At 42.0% G+C, this 20,549-nt stretch overlaps 1 protein-coding gene across 1 annotated transcript in view; it reads right to left on the bottom strand.

Annotated features, from left to right (window-relative positions):
* The window catches only part of THSD7A (thrombospondin type 1 domain containing 7A), a 278,576-nt gene that overhangs the window by 109,101 nt on the left and 148,926 nt on the right, over positions 1 to 20,549 (bottom strand). Inside the window, exons 5-7 of the mRNA XM_064166895.1 lie at positions 11,581 to 11,829; positions 9,341 to 9,522; positions 1,601 to 1,756 (exon numbers count right to left, since the gene is read on the bottom strand). Coding sequence (XP_064022965.1) covers positions 1,601 to 1,756; positions 9,341 to 9,522; positions 11,581 to 11,829 — 587 coding nt within the window. The remainder of the gene's footprint in view (positions 1 to 1,600; positions 1,757 to 9,340; positions 9,523 to 11,580; positions 11,830 to 20,549) is intronic.

Below are 20,549 nucleotides of genomic sequence, written 5' to 3'. Positions count from 1 at the left end.
ATGTCTTTTAAATACCTCTTCAGGGATGGTGACTCAACCACTTCTCTGGGCAGCTTTTTCCAATGCTTGACAGTCCTCTCTGTGAAGAATTGTTCCTATTATTCCTAATATCCAAACTACATCTCTCCTGCCACAACCTAACGACATGTCTTTTCATCCTATCACTTGCTGCTTGGGAGAAGAGGTCAACATCCTCCTTGCTACAACCTCCTTTCAGGTAGTTGTAGAGAGTAAGTCTCACCTTGAGATTCCTACTCTCTGTATTTAAAGTATGGCCTCACCTACTTCTGCTGGCCACACTACTTCATATGCAAGCCATGAAGATATTTGCCTTCTTAGCCACCTGGGTACACTGCTAGCTCACATTCAGTTGGCTGCCAGCCAATGGCCCCAGGTCCTTTTCTAGTAGGCATCTCTCCAACCACTCTTGAACAAAACTGTCAGCACTGCATGAGGTTGTTGTGACCTAAGTACAGGACTCAACATTTAGCCTTGCTGAATGACACCAAATTGGCCTCAGTTCACAGATTCAGCCTTCAGCCAGATCCCTGTGAAGAGCCTTCCCACCCTCAAACAGATCAACACTCCTGCCCAACTTGCTGTTGTCTGCAAACCTACAGAGGGTGCACTCAATTCTCTGGTTGTGGATATCATCAATAAAGATCAAACAAAATCAGCCCCAACACTGAGCCCTAGAGAACACCTGTGCCACCATTCACTGGGCCTGGCCATCCAGCCAGTTCTTAGAGGAGAGTGTGCCTGTGCAAGCCACAAACAGTTTCTCCAAGAGAATGCCATAGGAAATGGTGTCAAATGCTTTACTACAGACCAGACAAACAGCAGCCACAGCCTTTCCCTTGTCGGCTAAGTGGGTCACCTCTTGTAGAAGAAGGTTAGTCAAGCAGGATCTGCCTCTCCTAAACCCATGCTGACTATGGTTGATCATCTCAACCATCTGGTTGTTCTATATGTGTTGTGTGATGACACTCAGGATGATCTCCTCCACAACCATCCCTGGGACTGAGGTCAGATGAACAGGTCTGCAGTTTCCTGGATTCTCCTTCCAGCCCTTTTTGCAGATGGCTGCCACGTTTGTTAATCTCCAGTCAACTGGGACCTCCCTGGTTAGCCAGGACTGCTGGGAAATGATTGGAAGGAGCACCTCCATCAGCTCTCTCAACACCATTAAGTGGATCTCATATAGCCCCATAGCCTTATGTGTGTTTAAGTGATGTAGCAGGGTATTTCCCCTTGGATTATGAAGGCATCATTCTTCTTTCCATTTCTGTTGCCCTGGCCAGAGGTCTACATAGCCATGAACAATTGGTCTTGCCACTGAAGACTGAGGCAGTGAAGGTATCAAATATCTCAGCCCTTTCCATCACCATCATTAAGGTCTAAAACTTGTAACACTTCCTAGGTACAGGACTATTCCACCACCTCTCCTTTCCAGCCTAACCTTCCTCAACATGCTATAGCCATGCTCAGAGGCACCAGATACACTTGGCACAGAACTTAGCATGCTTGCATAGACAGATGCCTAGTAACTTAGGAATATGAAATAGCCACCATTAAAAGGCTCTGCTGAATTTTTACATACCTTTCTTGGCCTGAGGGTCATCACAGCTTTCATAGGTACATGGTCCCCAGGCTGACCACGCTGAGGTCTCACACTCCGTAGGACAGGGGATATGGCACAACTGGGAGGTGCTGGGAAGAGGTCCCGTACACAGGTTACGGTCCACTGGCCTTGAGGCTGTCAAAACAAGGTCAACACATTTCTCACATGCCACTGGCAAGAATTCTCATCTCTAAGTGGACAGAACCATTCTGCATTCAGAAAGGCTGCTGCTATCTCATCATTTCAGTCTTAACGATGAAGCAACAGAAAAGTGCCTCTTGGAGAAAGGAAAAAGAAGTCAGTTCACCCTCTGCATGAGCACAGCCAAACATAGTCAGGAGGACCACAGATATTGCAGCAGCCTCTAGGACCTCATCCTTTCAGTTAATGGATAGATTATGTTACAACAGTTGTTCACACTGCTCTCTGTGCAAATTGCTGTCCTGCTGTCTCATTGAGCATGTCTTCATTTAAGAAACTGAACAAAAAGCTGTATTAAGTCCCTTTGCTCCTCTATGATACTGTAACTTCAAAAGCCTGGCTAATTAATACTTAAAAGATTATCTTAAAGCTATAACCTGAAGTACAGGTAAGAAAAAAAATATGACAAAATATTGTTTTTTCTTTTCCCCTAAAGACCTTTGAGTGCACACTCAGCAGTAAGATTTGTGCAGCAGCAGCAGCTTCATTTCAAGAAAGGCTTTGTTTAAGGCAAAGACATGGTTTGCATAGAATATACAGTGAGTTTAAATTATTAAAGCTCTGCACAAGACAGTTGATTTTTTTTTTTCATTAAGCTATTACAAATCTACAAAGAAACATGTGAAGGTAGATTCCTCTGTTCATTAAGGATCAATAAACCCTGCAATAGGCCAGAATCATCCTGCTCCTTTGATACTTTACTCTTTTGAATTCCCAGGTTACACAAATAATAAGACAGCTCTGTATGGTGCCAGAAATAAGGCAGAGAACTCTAAAAAAAAAAAATACATGTACTTTTGCATTACATGGAAGATTTTAGTAGCCTTTAATAATATAAGACTCATCAAAACACTGCATTAAGCAGAGAATATCTGCTAGAAGGCAAAGTGAGGTCTGCCATATTCATTCGCTTTGGTTGACTGAAGAAACATGCAATTCCTTAAAACAATCTCATCTTACTCCCTCAGCACTTTCTCACCTTATTCATTTTCTGCCAACACTACAAACAATCTCTTTAGATGGAAAGAGCTCTCTGATGAAATATTATTCTGAAATCAGTTCAGAATATGACCAAAAATCCTTCTGAAAGAGGAGATCAGTAAGCACAGACATAATGTTAAGGTAAACAGTAGGCTTTTCACGTTTTGCCTGGGTGTCTTCCCATTCAGAGTTTCTAAGGAGATAATCTTTCCAGTCACATAAAAAGCACTCCATTTTCACTTTTTTAAGGCATAAAGGGAATGAAGAATCATCACCCTATTCTGGTTACCCATGTTGCCTTCTTGGGCACAACTTTACACACTGTTCTTCAGTTTATGAAAGATGTTGAGGTGCTTGAATCTGCCCAGAGAAGGACAACGAAGGTGGTAAGGGGCCTGGAGCACAGCCCTGTGAGAAGAGGCTGAGGGAGCTGGGGGTGTGCAGCCTGCAGAAGAGGAGGCTCAGGGGGGACCTTATTGCTCTCTACAGCTACTTGAAAGGTGGTTGTAGCCAGGTGGGGGTTGGTCTCTTCTCCCAGGCAATCAGTGACAGAACAAGAGGACAGAGCCTCAAGCTGCACCAGGACAGGTTTAGGCTGTACGCTAGGAAGAAGTTCTTCACACCAAGAGGAGTACCGGGGAAGGTGGTGGAGTCACCATCCCTGGAAGTGTTTAAAAGGAGACAGGATGAGGTACTTAGTGCCATGGTTTAATTAGAAGGTGAGAGGTTGGACTCCATGATCTCGGAGGGCTTTTCCAACTTGGTTAATTCTGTGTGATTCTGTGATTGCCTCATTGCTGTGAGACCTCATTGCTGTCTACAACTATCTGAAGGGAGACTGTAGCCAGGTGGGGTTGGGCTCTTCTCCCAGGCAAGCAGCAACAGAACAAGGGGGGACAGTCTCAAGTTGTGGCAGGGGTGGTCTAGGCTGGATGTTAGGAGGAAGTTCTTGCCAGAGAGAGTGATTGGCATTGGAATGGGCTGCCCAGGGAGGTGGTGGAGTCACTGCTCCTGGAGGTGTTCAAGAAAGACTGGATGAGGCACTTAGTACCATGGTCTGGTTGATTGGCCAGGGCTGGGTGCTAGGTTGGATTGGATGATCTTAGAGGTCTCTTCCAACTTGGTTAATTCTATGATTCTGTTTTATATAATGAAAGCATGAAGATGGCAGATAAGTCTCAACATTCCTGCCTCCTGCTCACCGATTTCTTAACACAAAATAATGCAACAATTAATTTGCACAACACTGTGTTGGAATTAAATTTTATGAAAGAGCAGTGAGTTTTACAAAAAAGGTTTGACATGCACACCTAATGTGCCTGATCATCAACATAATGTGCATATCTTGTACAGGACATGGACATAAACAGAATTTACCTGTAATTGAATTGCATAGTGAATAGTTTCTAATAAGAAAAGAAAAACAGGAAGCAATTGCTAACTGCACCTTCTTAACCTTGGTTTAATCAAGGAATTACCCAAGTGAGACAGTTAAAATTAAGGGTCAATTACACCTCTGAGACACAGCCTTGCTTCAGGGAACAGAGAAAAGTGTTCTGAGGAATGCTGTGTTTCATTTCCAGCCTGCACCAGGATAAAGCAATTCAGCATCATACTATTTTCACTGAATGCTACTCAGAAGAACCACAAAGACCTTTCACCAGGAAGCTTTAAATAGATTTTCATATCTGTCATTCTATCATGTTCCAGATTTCCATCAGATTTTCTCAGTCTGCCAATAAAAGGGACTAGTGTGCAACCACAGAATCACAGAAACATCCAGGTCAGCAAAGCCCCTCAGGATCACCAAGTCCAACCTAGAACCCTACTCTACAAGACTCCCCTTAAACCATAGCCCTAAGCACCACATCCAAATGTCCCTCCAATCCATTTGGGTTTTTAGCTAAATTTGTGTTAATTATGAAATCCTAAAATATGAGGAGTTGTGATTGTGTTTGGCTTTAAACTGGGTGACTTGAGGAACAGAAAGACTATTTCAATGTTGTGAACCTATCTGCCCAGTAAGAATCCTAGGTCTTGTCAGCAAAAAGAAAAATGGTCAAATAAAACTGTCACAAAAACTTCCTCAAAGGGTGGTGAGACACTGGAACAAGTTGCCCAGGGAGGTGGTGGGAGCCTCATCGCCAGATGTTTCTAAGGCCAGGATGAATGTAGCTCTGGGCAACTTGATCTAGTGGAAAGTGTTCCTGCCCATGGCAAGGAGGTTGGAATGAGATGATCCTTGAGGCCTCTTCCAACCCTGACAGTTCTGTGATTCTCTGCAGGAGATAAGTGCTTTGGGCATAGGTAAGCGGTAGCAATAAATCTCTCAACATGCCAAAATGTTGTTGGCATGCTGTTTGTTGAGCATAAGTGATCTCCAAATGTCTGCTACCAGGTCTCTTATCTATTGCTTTTCAAATAAAGTAATCCAACAGTGAGAGGCAAGTTGTATCCTACATGATTTAAAACATGTTTTAGTCACTGAGAACTCAGGATGCACTTCACCAGGGCTCTCTCTTGGAGATGACAGTAAGAAAACTCAGCCTTGCTTGGCTATCTTGTAAACATCTTGCTCCCATTAATATAAATGGATTTCTTTCAGCATCAAAAAAAGTATAAATGAGCTTAGCTTTAGTTGCTTATTGTTTAGCAAAGAGTCTCTGAGTGAAGGTAATGTTGAATACAGAAATTTATCATTTAAAACCATGTCTTATCTCTGTCCTTTAAGTCTCTTGTGGCAGCAATAAAGATTGCTCTTTATTCTTAAGCAGTGATGTTGAATGCTGATTAGATTGTGTGGAATACTAGAAGCTCTCTGTGGGATTTGACAAAATTTTTGGCCAAAAAGGGAAATAAAAGTGAAGGCATTTTGATCATCTCTCTTTCTCCTTCAATCTAACTACAAAATCAAACCCAGGTTTGAGATAGTGACCTAGAAACTAAACTGAGATTCAGTCACCCTGTCCTCAAATCATCTACTACATTTTAGCTGACTACATTTTACACCCTTTAAAATACCTTTCCCAAATGACTTCATGTTAAAACCAACTGAAAAGAAAAAGCAAAGCTCTGTTCTTCAGTATTTGCTACATTTAGCAAAGGTTTAAACCTCCCACTCTTTCCAGAAGCCCTCAACAGACTAGTGTCCAGTAACAGCCAGGCTGGCAAAGAGAGTGAATTTGCACATGGCTGCATCAGGATAATCAGACATGTTATGGTCCTCCTCCTGGTCATTTGCTGCACTGGTTTCACAGCAAACAGAAGGACATCTCTGCAACTCAAGTGCTCACACATAAAACAAGTAAAACTCAAGCCCAAAACACATTGTGACCACCAGCAAAAAAATTCTTCCCTCATCTTCTACAATGCTGAACGCTGCTCTCAAAAGACATCAGATAATTTAGGACCTGATCCTCTAAGCAACTGCATAACTCCATGCATGTAAGCAAGCAGCTTCTTCATGTTTAACTGGGCAATGTGTGCTTTTGCAGACCTGCAACAACAAATTTATGCTCGTAAAGGAACTTTCCTCCCATCCTCCTTCCACAATGAGGGTTTTAAAGGTACTTGGAAAAAGATGACAGAATCTATCCTTTAAGCTTACAGTGACAGAAATGTGAAGGCTAAACCAGTTAAATAGGTGAATAGAGATGAAACAATTTAAGTCAGTGGCAAATAAACGGCAGAGTAAGAGTGGCCTCCAGGAATCCTGATTGTCAGCTGCATAATTACTGCACCAAACACTCCCTCATCTACCTCAAATCTCAATTTATGAATTCTAACGGGAGACAATGTAGACCTGAATGCCATGAAGGATTCTAGTTCAGCTAAGTAGTAAAAGTTCAAATTCCTTCTGGAGCCTTAACTCCGTGCTTAAAGCCTACAGAAGGGACTGGAAATAGCAGCTGTGATGAATGCAATAAAGCAATCTCCAGTGCTCAGAATGGAGAGGAGCATCAGTCAATTGCTAAAATGGTTCAGGAGTGGAGCAGGGAACTGCCTTACAATCCTTGCTGGCTCTTGAGCATCATTAGCCTGCCACTTGGAAACTGGTCTGAAGTTTCCTGAGAAGGCATAAATCTCTGAGATGATGTTAGAGCTATGTAAGCATGGTCATTAAACACATTCGGACCAGGCAGCTCCCCGAGAGGGACGCTGCCTCCTTCGCACGCTTTTGGTTGGAGGGCCAGCTCGGGGGCTTTGGTTTACCTACCTGTTATTTCAAAAGAGATGGATAGCAGAGGTGCAGCACTAGCCTTCGACTTGCTCTGTGACTGACTTTCTGAAATAACAGGGAAATGCCACCGTGAGTATATGTGAGTGCAGGTCTACAAAGCAGCCTTACCCAGACAGCGTTCACTACAACCGACAGACAGCTACGTTGAAATGAAGGCATTTCCCCACAGCCGAAACTGGCAGGTGCCTCTCCTGGCTGCTCCTCATTCTCAAACGACTCCGGTTTTGAATGCCGGTGGGTTTGAGAGGCACTCATTGGCTTGCCCCTGGCAAAGCAGCTCTTGCCCACACCAAATCCAAGATGGGAGGAGAGAGAGGGAGGCTGAGCGGAGAAGCAGCTCCTCTGACAATCCGGCTCCTCACAGGCAAGCAGCCCAGAGCTCCTGTTTCAAGTAAGCCCCACTTCACCCCGAGTTTGAGCTCTTGGAAAACTGTTCTCATGTTTATGCATTCAAAGAGTAGTTACATTTTAATCAGCTTTCTAGGGCCTGTGGAGATTACCTCCTGATGGGCTCCGAGTATTCCTGTCACAGGCTGATAAGGGCAGATTTCACACCCGCCTAAGCCAGCCAGACTTCACAGCCTACCAAAATCCTAATCACCATTCTGAACAGTAAGCTGCCACTGATTTTATTGTTATCTTTCCTTAGCTGGGAGGTTTTACTCCTTTACTCTAAGGCAGGGGCATCTAAACTTTGTTCTGCAGAGGCGATTTACTAAAAGCCCTTGGGCGGAAGCTGATTTGAATTAAACAAAGAGGCTTGGAAGCTTCTTCCTGAGCAAATACAGATGTGGGGCCCACGGAGCAGGCAAGTCACACCCTACTGACCCCAGCAGTCACACTGAAATGGATGCTGACATTAACAGTGCCCACGAACTCTACAGTAAGTTCAAGAGTACCTTTAACCCACAGCGGGAGCCTCACTAGCCTGTGGTTTGGTCAGCTTGAGTCCCAGTGCTGTTCTTACACACAACTTATACAATGATGCTGATACTCCTGAATCAAGTGGCTGTACTTATTTATTTGGGTTTTAATAATAATGCCTGTTTGCACAAAAACAGCTACAGAAGAGGATAAAATTTAATTAACAAGTTCAATGCCTTTAGCTTAATTCACTACCTCCTAAATCTCTAGTGCTGCATTAGTATGCAGAAGTAGATGGAACAGAGAATACTCAAGTGCTGTTCTTAAACCAAGAACAAATTGGTAAATCACCAAAGGAATTAGAGATTTTGTGTCCTAAGCTATTCTCTCTTTTCTTAAGAAGCTGTACAAGCTGTAACAGCAAGAAGGAATAATCTCTTCTCTTTTTTCCAGTTAGGGAAACAAACACATGACATCATACTGGCTGGAAGTCCTGAAAATGACCTCAGAACTTGTCCATGAGGATGCTCAGAGGGATGGAGCAGCTCTGCTATGAGGACAGACTGAAAGAGTTGGGGCTGTGCAGTCCAGAGAAGAGGAGGCTCCCAGGTGACCTTCTTGTGGTCTTCCAGTGTCTGAAGGGGGCCTACGAAAAAGCTGGGGAGGGACTTTTTAGGCTCCCAGGGAGAGACAGGACTGGGGGGGATGGAGCAAAGCTGGAGATGGGCGAGTTCAGATTGGACGTGAGGAGGAAGTCGTTCAGCATGAGAGTGGTGAAAGTCTGGAATGGGTTGCCCAGGGAGGTGATTGAGGCCCTGTTCCTGGAGGTATTTAAGGCCAGGCTGGATGAGGCTGTGGGCAGTCTGCTCTAGGGTAGGTTGTCCCTGGTCATGGCAGGGGGGTTGGAACTGGATGATCCTTGTGATCCCTCCCAACCCTGACTGATTCTATGATTCTATGACCAAATCAAGAAAAGAAGGAAACAAAACAAAACCAAACCACAACAAAAATCCCTCAGAATGAAATCCAGTTATAGTCTTACTTCTTTTTATATTGAGCATACATATTAGAATAGTTATCCACCTGCTTATCATGCTGCACAGCTTCATCACTCAGCTAAAGTACACAGGAATTATGCAGCAAAGGAAGGAGCCAAATCTAAGTTTTCTGACCCACCTTCTCATGCTTCTTTCTTATTCTTCACTGAAGACAGTATTTTTGTTACTGAGATACTAAGAAATAGTAATTTGTAGCAAAGAAGCAATACCTGCAGCATAGAGAACAAAATTTCTTCTATTGCAATTAAGTATCTTCACCTGACCTAGAAATTAACAGTAACCTGCAAGGTAAGAAGGTGCTCATGATAGAAGACAGTGGATGTCAAGGAGCTCTGTAATGCTGAAGTGCTCTAATTTCACACCAATTCAATTTACCTTCTTTTTCTTTAAGGGTATTTAAATAGGAGAGGAGGTTTTCATTAGCTTGAACGCAGTAGGTCTCCCGGGTCTGAACGCCACCTCCGCAGAGCGCCGTCTGATTTCCTCGCCTCTTGTCCTGTTGGCTAAGGAGCGGATCGACTCGGCAGTCTGTCCACTCTGTGGTCCGCCAGCCGTACCTGCATCAAATGGGGTCTTTAGAACTCAGGAAGCCATTTTGCACAGCATCAAGCTAACGTGAGGCATCTTTATTAAACAATTTCTAATGTCTTGTACACGGAGATGTGCTAAGTCTGGTATTCCATGTGGCTGCAATTTTTCCCTGTACCATTTCCTTTTTGAAATCATTACTTTTTAGGAAGGCTTGGGTTTGTGGTTTTTTTTTCTCTTTTCAATTCCTGAAACACATTGCACATATAAATACTTCACTGGAGGAGAGAAAACCTTGATATACAAAGACATGCAGCCCGTGTTCAGATAAGCTGACTTTCAAGACTGTAACTCTTGGTATTTGTCTACAGCTAGACAATGTAAATGAAACAAAGTCAAAATATCTAAGAAATGTGCAAAAAGAAAAAAAAAGAGAGATAGAAGAGCAGAGAAGAAGGGAAAAAACCCACAATGACTCAACCTCCCAAAAATCAACCCAAAAGATTCTCGTTCCACGTTGCTAAGAGACAAAAGTTTCTCTTCATTAGCAACAAAAAACTGTAATTATATTTTTATTATTATTACTTCAGAAAGTCCTTTCAGTAAGCTCCTTCTTCACTGTCAAGAAGAAGATGGCTCTGCAGTACTGAAGCATCCCTACTGGGTACTGATGAATGATGTGGAAAAAAAAAGCTGTGAGCTTTCTAATCAGTGAGTGCAAAGGAAAGAAGATCTATGACCCTCAGTTAAAACCCCAGTCGGGAACACAAACCACAAGAAATGCCACAGGATCCTCTACTCAACATGTGCTTTAAGGCTAAATCAAGTGAACTGCTTCCTAATGTGGTTGGAGAAGGGAAGGGATGACATTTCAACTCTTAAATGAAAAATATCTACTGCAGTCAAAGAAACTCAACATCAAATGACATTTTCCCAGACCCTCTTCTCAGTCTGATAAAGAACAATGGGGACTTCAATATTAAACTTGATTAGCTGATATGGATTACAACAATCCCTTGAATTACAAAGTGCTTGCTGTCATTTCTCCTAAACTTTAAACAGGGATTATTTATTAAGTGTCTCTGCTAAGTCTTTTCCCACTTTCTATTTGAGGCCCAGTTGAACATCAATCTCAGTAAAAACATCTGGCTGCTGAGTAGATGTTTATCACCCCTATTTGTCAGCATTTTGTCTGCAAATAGACAAGTCCTTCAGAAAACAATGAATCTGGCAGGAATGTTATGTAGGAAAAAAGACTACTGAGAAATTAATCCAACTAATTTATTATGGTCTTGACTGAGCCTTGAAATGCACAGATGTTCTCTCTGAGAAGTTAATGAGAAAATATATAGAGCTATATTATAAAATATATTAAACTATAAAAGATATTCTATTATAAATATATTATAAAACAGGTTATTATATATTTTATTATTACAATAATAAAATCTATTTTATTATTAAATTTATTTTATAAAATACTTGCTTCTTTTCTTTTTTTCCTTTAGTCAGAGAAGGAAGTGATTTCATTATATAGAGCAGCAATGTGCAAGAGTTCAGGCTTTTAAGGGAGCTGGGGTTGTTTAGCCTGGAGAGGAGAAGGCTCAGGGTGGCCTCATTGCTGTGTATGACTACCTGGAGGGAGCCTGTAGCCAGGTGGGGGTTGGTCTCTCTCTTCTGTCAGGCAATCAGCAAAGAATGGGGGGACACAGTCTAAAGTTGTAGCAGAGGGGGGTCTGGGCTGGATCTTAGGAGGAAGTTATTGCCAGAGAGAGTGATTGGGATTGGAATGGGCTGCCCAGGGAGGTGGTGGAGTCACCGTCCCTGGAGGTATTCAAGAAGGGACTGGATGGGACACTTAGTGCCATGGTCTGGTTTAGACAGGGCTGGGTGCTAAGGTTGGACTGGATGATCTTGGAGATCTCTTCCAACCTGTTTGATTCTATGAGCAAAGGATAAAACATAAAATAAAAACCCAACCCATGATTTCCTTAAGAATGATTTGGTTGACCCTACATCAGCAGCCCTGCATGCTTAACTACAGTTCTGCATTTTAGCACAGGGAGAACCAAAATGAACCAACTTACGTAATACAGGGTGCCACACCATCTCCTTGGGTAACACACTGCTCTGCCTCTTCTAGCTGTGGGCATTCGCTTTCACTGCCAATAGGGAGCTGTTTTATGGTCCGTGATCTGGTACGATTGCCTTTAGGGGTTGTCATGTCAAAGCAGGTTTTAGAGCAGGGGGTCCACTCTGACCACTCCGACACCTGACACTCCTTTGTGAGCACGCAGGACTGGAATGTAATGGGCAGTCTCTCTTGCTTGCAGAAGCTGGGAAAAGAGAGCATTACAATTTTTAGTACGACAGTTAGAGAAAAGCAAAGGCCATCACAACAGTAAATATTTGGAAAGCCGTTGAGCTCCAGAGTGCACCTATTTGACCCCAAAAAGTCAGGCAAAAGGGCTTTTGGTTAAGGTGACTTACATCAAGTCATGTACATAAGTCGTGACATCAAGTCTCTACATAAGAGAGCTAATGGCATCCTGGCCTGTATCAGGAACAGTGTGGCCAGTAGGACAAGAGAGGTTATTCTTCCCCTGTACTCAGCACTAGTCAGGACACATCTTGAGTACTGTGTCCAGTTCTGGGCCCCTCACTTCAAGAGAGATGTTGAGATACTGAGAAGGGCAATGAAGCTGGGGAGAGGCCTAGAACACAGCCCTGTGAGGAGAGGCTGAGGGAGCTGGGGTTGTTTCACCTGGAGAAGAAAAGGCTCAGAGCAGACTTCATTGCTGTCTACAGCTACTTGAAGGGAGGTTGTAGCCAGGAGAGAGTTGGTCTCTTCTCTAAGGCAAGCAGTCACAGAACGAGGGGGCACAGTCTCAAGTTGTGCCAGGGGAGGTCTAGGCTGGATGTTAGGAGGAAGTTCTTCCCAGAGAGAGTGATTGGCATTGGAATGGGCTGCCCAGGGAGGTGGTGGAGGCGCCGTCCCTGGAGGCGTTCAAGAAAAGCCTGGATGAAGCACTCAGTGCCATGGTCTGGTTGATTGGGCAGGGCTGGGTGCTAGGTTGGACTGGATGAGCTTGGAGATCTCTTCCAACCTGGTTGATTCTCTTACTCTATGATCAGACATCTAAGACTTGCTATAGTTAGAAATGCCCAGTGCTGATCATTGTGCAGCTGTGCTCAGAACAAAAATACAAATCTTTAAACATAAATAGGAGTACAAAAGAGGAAATAAATCAGACTTTCACCTATTATATATAACTTTAAGTTACACTCAATTGTTTTTCTTGGAGCAAAAAAAGAAAGTGAAATATCAATAACAGAGACAGCTACCCAATGCTCTTAAAGAGAACCAAGTGCTCAATATCATTTTCTCCTCATTTCCAGACAGCAAACTGTTAAAAAACACAAAGTCAAATATATTGAATACCTGGTCACTAATAACTTGCTTTGTCAACAGCTAATATATTGCAACAGTGATGCCTTATGTTCTAAAAGAGGAATGATCTCTCCCTTAAAAGAGTGTTCCTCACTGCAGTGAATCCATAGCCTTAATTTCCTGCTCTTGAAGACCATCATTTAATTTCCATTCACCATCTGATTGCTTCATTAACATATCACATAGGTTTTCAGCAAGATTTTTCTCCCTCTAAATGCCTCTGCAGTTTTAAATTGCTAACTAGAAATTAACATTTCTAATTTAGATTCTCAATAGGAAAATAAAGGAGCAACAGAAAAGCTAAACTACAACTCAAGTGACCATAACTTTGATATTTTCAATAATTAACTTTGGTATTTAAATAATTACAACATAAATAGATGTACCATGTACATTTTGGAATAAGATTCTGCCTTCTGAAGTAGTTAAACAGGCAGGAAAGAAAGATTTAATGGTATTGCAGATAGCACAATGAAATGCTTTCTTCTGCATTAGTCCTATAAGCAACACAATAAAGGTTGGTTTGGTTTGTGTTTTCCTAAAAACAATACAGAATTTCAAGTATTTGCAGTGATTTTGTTGCTGTATCAAACTTTGCCCTCCTCTTTGGCTGTGTTTAAAAACATTTGGTCATACTAGAAATAAGGATACTTGATGAGACTAATAGATTAAAACATGATGGCATGAAGTAGAGCAATTCAACATCTTGCTAACAGATTTGGGTTGTGGAAACAGTGTCAAGAGCTTCAGAGTTTGAACAAATTTGTAGGGAATCCATATGGCTATTAAAATGACTTGACAGTGATATCTGAGCCACCATGCCTAATATGTTGACTTTAGATGCTGGAGAAATACAAAGGGCAAATGGACTGCAAAAGGCAGCCAGGCCTCACATTATCTGGTCTAAATAGCATCTCCTTTTACCACTGCTGGAGACAATAGGCTGGTGACACTGCTGAGCTTGACAGACCATGGGGGATTACTTAGTAGGGGATTTCTTACATTCTTAATATGTGAAAGGTGGTGTGGGAGTAGAAACTCTAACACATGACAAACAGCATTTATTCTGCTCAAGGAGAGCAACTACACTTTGGGGTGAAAGACACTGGAAGCTTTTGATAAGCTGTTCTTTAATAATAGACTTTTTTCACTTTCATGTAGCCCCATCTGGCATAGGACTGTCAAATTCAATACAGCAGTTTCTGCAGCTTTGATAAAACATAAGACTTACTTATCCTACAGACACACATTTAATGACTGAGGAAAAGATCTAACTCCTTAAGGATTCTAACATGGGCAGTACTTGCAAATCCTTCTGGAAAACAGACGACACATCATCACCTTTCCAATGTGACTCCTCTGAGAGCAGTCAAAACCAACCTCTTCACTCGTATTGTGACTGGGGCTGAGTTTAATTATAGACACATATTACCAGGGAACATGCACAAAATTGCTACAACAAAGTAGCTGTGGAGTGAAGAGATCAATTAGTGATAGCCTGTGGGCTTTGCATCTGCTTCAAAACTTACTTGGGAGAAGCACTACCCGAGAAAGATGAGTGTTCTGTCTCAGAAGAGTTTGCTTTGCTGTTTGTTTGGGGGTTTTATAATCAACAAATAAATAATCCTCACTGAGGATTATGTTACAGATTGATCTCCACAAATTTCAAGTGGAGTTTAATTCCATGTACATCGCTCTGCGCTGTCTGATGGATTCACACATCTGATTTAGTCACCCAAAGCACCACGAATATTCTCACAGGAGAAAAAGCAAACAGACAGGTAAGAGATCAGATGACAGTTGATACTCATTTCATGATACCACCCAAACCACTAGTTCTGCATCACTAACATGTCCTTTCAGTAACATCCAAACATATACACTGTATATGCAAAGTTCCCCACTCAAAAAGCACAAAGAGTGCACAAATGAGTCCTCACCATCAACCCACACAGCTCTGCACAGATAACTGCTGAGAACGCTTGAAGAAAAGTACATGAGGTGCACTGAAATGCTCTTAGAAATCAACAGCACAGACTGTACACAAGAAAGGGTAACAAAGTCTGGAGGATCTTGCTCTTAACCCAGAGAACACTTTCTAGGGACAGTGTCCTAAGTGTCTGTCTTGTGGCAGGGAAGAGAGCATAATACAGCCTGAAGCAAGGCTGTGGTCTGAGAAAGTACCATTTCAGACAGTAGACAGATACAGTGGGAAGCCAAAGCTTAAAGTACATAAGCACTTGCATGACGTAGTGGAAGAAAGAAGGCAATTCGAAGCAAAATGAAAGATCACTGAGGATAAATGAGCCCTTTTAAGCCAACATCAAACCTATTTTTTACCTCAAAGACTTAGAATAGGAAAACAAACTAAAAAAAAAAGGCCAAGATGGTTCAAAGGGCAAAATGCAAAACAGTAATTGCTGCTCAACCTCTTTTGGAGATGTGTGGTCAGGAATTTGTATCTACACACGTTCCATAGTCCTGTTTTTGCTCTTACAGCAATAAATAAAAACTAAATATCACTTTGGATAGGAAGGTTCTCCATAGGGACTTCAAAATAATTTATGGGCTAATTAAGGCTATGGACACACAGAGAAAGAAGCTTGAGGCATTAAGCCTGGAGCAAATCGCACCATAGAAGCTGTGCATGAATGAGCAAGCTGAGCAGTCAAAAGCCATGTCTTCACTGGAAGGTAAGCATTCAAATGTCTGCCAAAACTCTAGTCAAGAAGTAAAACAATTCTTTCTGAGGTATGCTAAATTTCTATGAGAGACTGAGTCATACTTTTGCAATTTTTAAAAGTCAGGTCAACTTGATTTATATGCCAACAATCTAATTCAGTATCTGTCATCTCAGACTCAAGGGTCATCATTTAACTTGTGTAGAGAAGTCATGGAAGAGACCAATGGAATTTCCTCCACTGTAAGCTCAACTAGGGAAAAAATATCTATTTTTTTTCCTTTTATTTTTTGTTCAATAGATAAAGCATTGCATGGCTGTGGGATTTATACCTAAATTATGTAAAATTAATGAGAAAAATAAGTAGGTTTTATTCAGAGCAGGAGAACTTATTTTACTCCATGAGCTATACATAACTGACTCATGCAACTAGGAGATTTTCTACTTCTGTTGTTTCCCCCATAGCTTATCAGACCAAGACCTAGACAGAAGAGTTAATGAGAAAAGACAAACAGCAGGATGAGAAGGGCTGAGTGGTTCTAATAATCCTAGCAGTTTGGTACCTGCCTTGGCGGTAGCAAATGGAAAGGAAAACAATTGGAAAGACAATGAATGTTCAGCCCCAATGTACCTTCTGTTCTTCCTGTAAACTGTGGCTTAAAGACTTCTGAACACAAGCTGCATCTTTGCACTGAAAAGGCCCTTCACAGAGTTTTCCTCCATGAATTAATGCAAACACTTCCTGAACCCAGATATGATTTTGGCATCTCCATAATCTCAGAAACAATCAATTATATGCTTTTTATGCTCACTGAAAACAGCAGATAGCTACTGGGGCCAGCCCCAGCACTTCTGAAGATGACTGCTCCATTTTCAGCAGAACAAAACAAAAAGCAAGCTCTGCTTGTATTCCAAAGCAAAATCACAGCAATGTAACACAGTTGTGTTCTGAGCACTCAAGACTGTCTAAATGGATCAAGAACTTAAGAGCAGCAAAGAAGATACAAGCAAAAACTGCCAACTGCCCAGAAGAAACCAATACAGATTATGGTATGAGGAGATTCAGCATTTCAGCAGCAAAAGGGAGCTGCTTCTGAAAGGTTTCAGCCAAAAACACAATCAACATGCTAAAGAATTTCAGAATGTAACAGGATTGCAAGCTGTTTCATCTAAATTCTAAGGAAGAGAAGCAGACTACCTGGTGGATAAAAGAAAAAAGTGAGCTTGCTCAGAGCAGAATAATTCAATGAATTTCTGGCCCTGAAAGTCCTGCACACCACCAGGCATCTCCCACAGCCAGCTGTATCACCAGGAACCCTAACAAGTGTCTCTTGAACTCTTGCTGGTCTCATGAGACATTACATCACCGAATACCATTAGCAGAATGGTTTTCAATCTTTCTCACTGGCCACAAGATGAAAAGTATTGACAAACGAGCCCATCTGACCAAACAAACTTGTCTGCAGATAGACCTGGAGAAGTGACAAATTGCTTAGAGAACACCAAGACCAGATGTTAGGTTAGCACTTGAAAACTAAAATTCTGTATACAGACAGCAATGCAGAGAAACAGGCTTGTAAGAGGCTGCGTTTTTGACTGAAGGGTAAACTAGAGGGAGAGGAAGCTTTTGGAAAAGAATCAAAAAGTAAATTTGTGATTCCAAAAATACCAACAAAACAAACTACTGAGCTGGACCAACAGTGTCCTTGCAGTACATCTCACAGCCATGAGTGAACAGTGAACCAGCTCCTTCAAACAATAAAGAAGTCCAAACAGTTTACTTCTCTTACAGACTGCTTCGAGTTTGCTTAAATCTCAGCAGATTGCTAAACCAAATGAGACTGCAAGGACTACTTTGCAATGACTGTGTCTGTTTCTTGGAAGCATAACTTCACAGTGTAAGGGTAAAGCATGTGCCACACTACCATTTAGCATTGCATCCTAGAAAAAAATAGGCTTGCACTGCTGGGAAATCTGAGTACTCACGGGCAGTGCCACAGCCTAGACCCTCACACCTTCTAAGAGATCTGCCCTGCAGAAATGATCTGGTCAGTCAGAAAGTCAAATTAACCTTTGAAATGTATGTATCCCTTCGTGCAATTTTCTATGGCAGACTTGGATGATCTCTCCACTGGGTCAAGAAGCCTCAGGAAATAGAGTAATGCTGATGATCCCTTGTGCTACTTGGGACTAAATCCAGACCTCAATATTGCATCTGTAGGGTCTCCTCTTTACTCTTCTCTAACCATCACTGAACCTTAAAAGATGCTCTGTAGGAGTAACAGGGACTTTAGAGTTAACATAGACAAGAATCAAGCACAATGCCCCAGTGTCTTGCAACAGAAGCTATTCACCTTCTGCGCAGTGTTGTCCTCAGAGTTCATACAGCCTTAAACTCTAAACCAAACCAATAAAGTGAACTCTACACCATTCTGGGATCAAAGGCATAGCTGCATTTTTGAAGTGATGATAATAACCTCTTTGGTGCAAAGAAGAAAACAGTTTATTTTCTCATATACAACACTAAATTAACACATAATTCTGTTTAATGAGCAGGTACTAGACAGGGGGAACAGGAGAACGGTGATTTAAACCTGGAGTTGAGATAACCCCCACGAGTTACTCTGAAGATACAAAATACAATTTGTCCTTGAGTGTTTGAGTTTATGGTTGGGACAGACTTGTTTCTTTGAAGAAGTCAGTGAAAACACAGTGGCTGCATGCTTTCCTACTGACAAATGTAATGAGCATCTCTCATGACATAGTCCTGATTCATTTTCCCTACAGCTGCACAGTTCAGTGGCGGTCATGATATGCATTGTTGTGAGAAACTGTTAGTACCTCACAGTTCAATGAGCTGTTATAATCACACCAACAATGGGGCCGCTTTTATTCGTCTACAATTCAACTACTGTCCACCTAAGTGCCTTTCACAAGACTACTTTCCCATCATCCTTTCACGACTTCAGTTCTGCCAAGAAAGATGCATAGCCAAAAAAACCAAAACCACTGAGGCATTCTACATTACAGGAGAAAACAGGTTACATTTACTGTGTCAAGAAAAAAAAACACATTGCCCAATACAGGGAAAGCAGTAAGTTCTACTACAGCCAAGCAAGCAGCAACAGCTATTGTGGGGCTGTTGCAAATACCATGAGCACCCAAGCAGATAAGAAAGGAGAAGTATTTAGGGAGAGTCCAATGATACAGTACCATGTACACACAGCTGAGGCTATAAATAATTTGTAAACTGGTAGAGCAAATTATTTGGCAATCATCTACATTGATGCTTACTCAAGCTTTGAGGGGATATTGCCTTTTTTTTTTTCACTGTGAATATTTGCTCAATAGCATTAATCACAGAACCACAGAATTCCTTAGATTGGAAAAAGACCTTCAAGCTCATGGAGTCCAATCATTAGTTTCACACTGACGAGTTCTCAACTAAACCAAATCCCTCAGCACAAGATCTAATCACTATGAATCACTGTGGTTGGAAAGGAGCACCAGGATCATCCAGTCCAACCTTCCTCCCAGCATCCTTAATCACTAGACCATAGCCTCAAGCATCACATCCACTCTTTTTTAAACACCTCCAGAGATGATGACTCCACCACCTCCCTGGGAAGCCTGTTCCAGTGCCTGACCACCTACTCAGTAAAGAACTTCCTCCCAACATCCAACCTAAAATCTGCATTCACTTTGACTCTAATTTGAACAGATAGATTTCATGGAGTTATCAGTGAAGAAAAAACACAGTGCCAGACATCATGAATAAAAACACACAACACTGAGGTTAAAATAAAACCTAACCTATTACTCAAAATTAGATTGCTAATATCAGTTGTGGTTTAGGTATTACTGCAGATTTATTGCCAGTGCTGATGCTTGGTTTTCACATCTCTGGTTCCATTTCCACTGCCACCACTTGGCAAGGGATGGTCAGTACTAGGCAGTAGGCTGGACATTTAGTTTTCAGTGAGACCACCCAAAACTGCACACTCAAGTGTCCAGCTCTGCCATTGTGGGGATTGACAAGTGAAGCTGAACTCTCTGAAGTCCCATCCTGTGTAGTCTCCACTCCTGGGAGACCATATCTCCCAGGGAAGATGCTCAGCTCATGTGCTGTATCAGAACTTTATCAAAAGGGCTACAAAGATGATTAGGGGACTAGAACAGCTCTCTTATGAGGAATGACTGAGAGAATTGGGATTTTTTCATCTGGACAAGAGAAGACTGAGGGGAGATCTCATAAAGGCTTATACATAGTCAAAAAGTGGGTGCCAAGAGGATGGGACCAGCCTTTTTTCAGTGGCACTCAGTGACAGGACAAGTACCAGGCACAAACTTGACCATAAGAAGTTCTATCTAAATGTAAGAAGGAATGTCTTTAAAGGCGGCAGAACCCTGGAGCAGACTGCCCAAAGAGTTGGTGGAATGTCCACTGCAGAAGACATTCAAAACCCACCTGGACATGCTCCTGTGCAACCTTCTCTAGGTCAACCTGCTATGGCAGAGGGGCTGGATTCAATGATCCCCAGAGGACCCTCCTAGCTTGTATCATTCTGTGATAACAGAGGCATGCTCTATGCCCCAGACTATGCCTAGCAGTCTCATAAGAGAAAAAAACACAGCTCCAAAAAAGTAATGCATTGTTGTTTGTTCCTTATGAGGCTATGTACAGACTGTGACAGGATGCCAACACACAGACACAAAATAATCCAGAAAAATACTGCTTGATTTGTATTTAAGCATATTGAAGTCAACATGAAAACTGTCTAATGATGAGGCAGAAATGATGCACTGAAGTACAGTGTAGGGGAATCTTTTTTAAGGATCTCAGTGACTAATTCCATTTACCACTGTGTGTCTTAATCTCTTACTAAAGGCTAGAAACTGAAGATAGCATTCATTCAGCACAGAAC

The sequence above is a fragment of the Pogoniulus pusillus genome, chromosome 28 (genome assembly GCF_015220805.1).
Source record: "Pogoniulus pusillus isolate bPogPus1 chromosome 28, bPogPus1.pri, whole genome shotgun sequence".
Lineage (NCBI taxonomy): Eukaryota > Metazoa > Chordata > Aves > Piciformes > Lybiidae > Pogoniulus > Pogoniulus pusillus.
The sequence above is the reverse complement of the archived record's forward strand: the minus strand, read 5'-3'. Positions and strand labels throughout refer to the sequence as shown.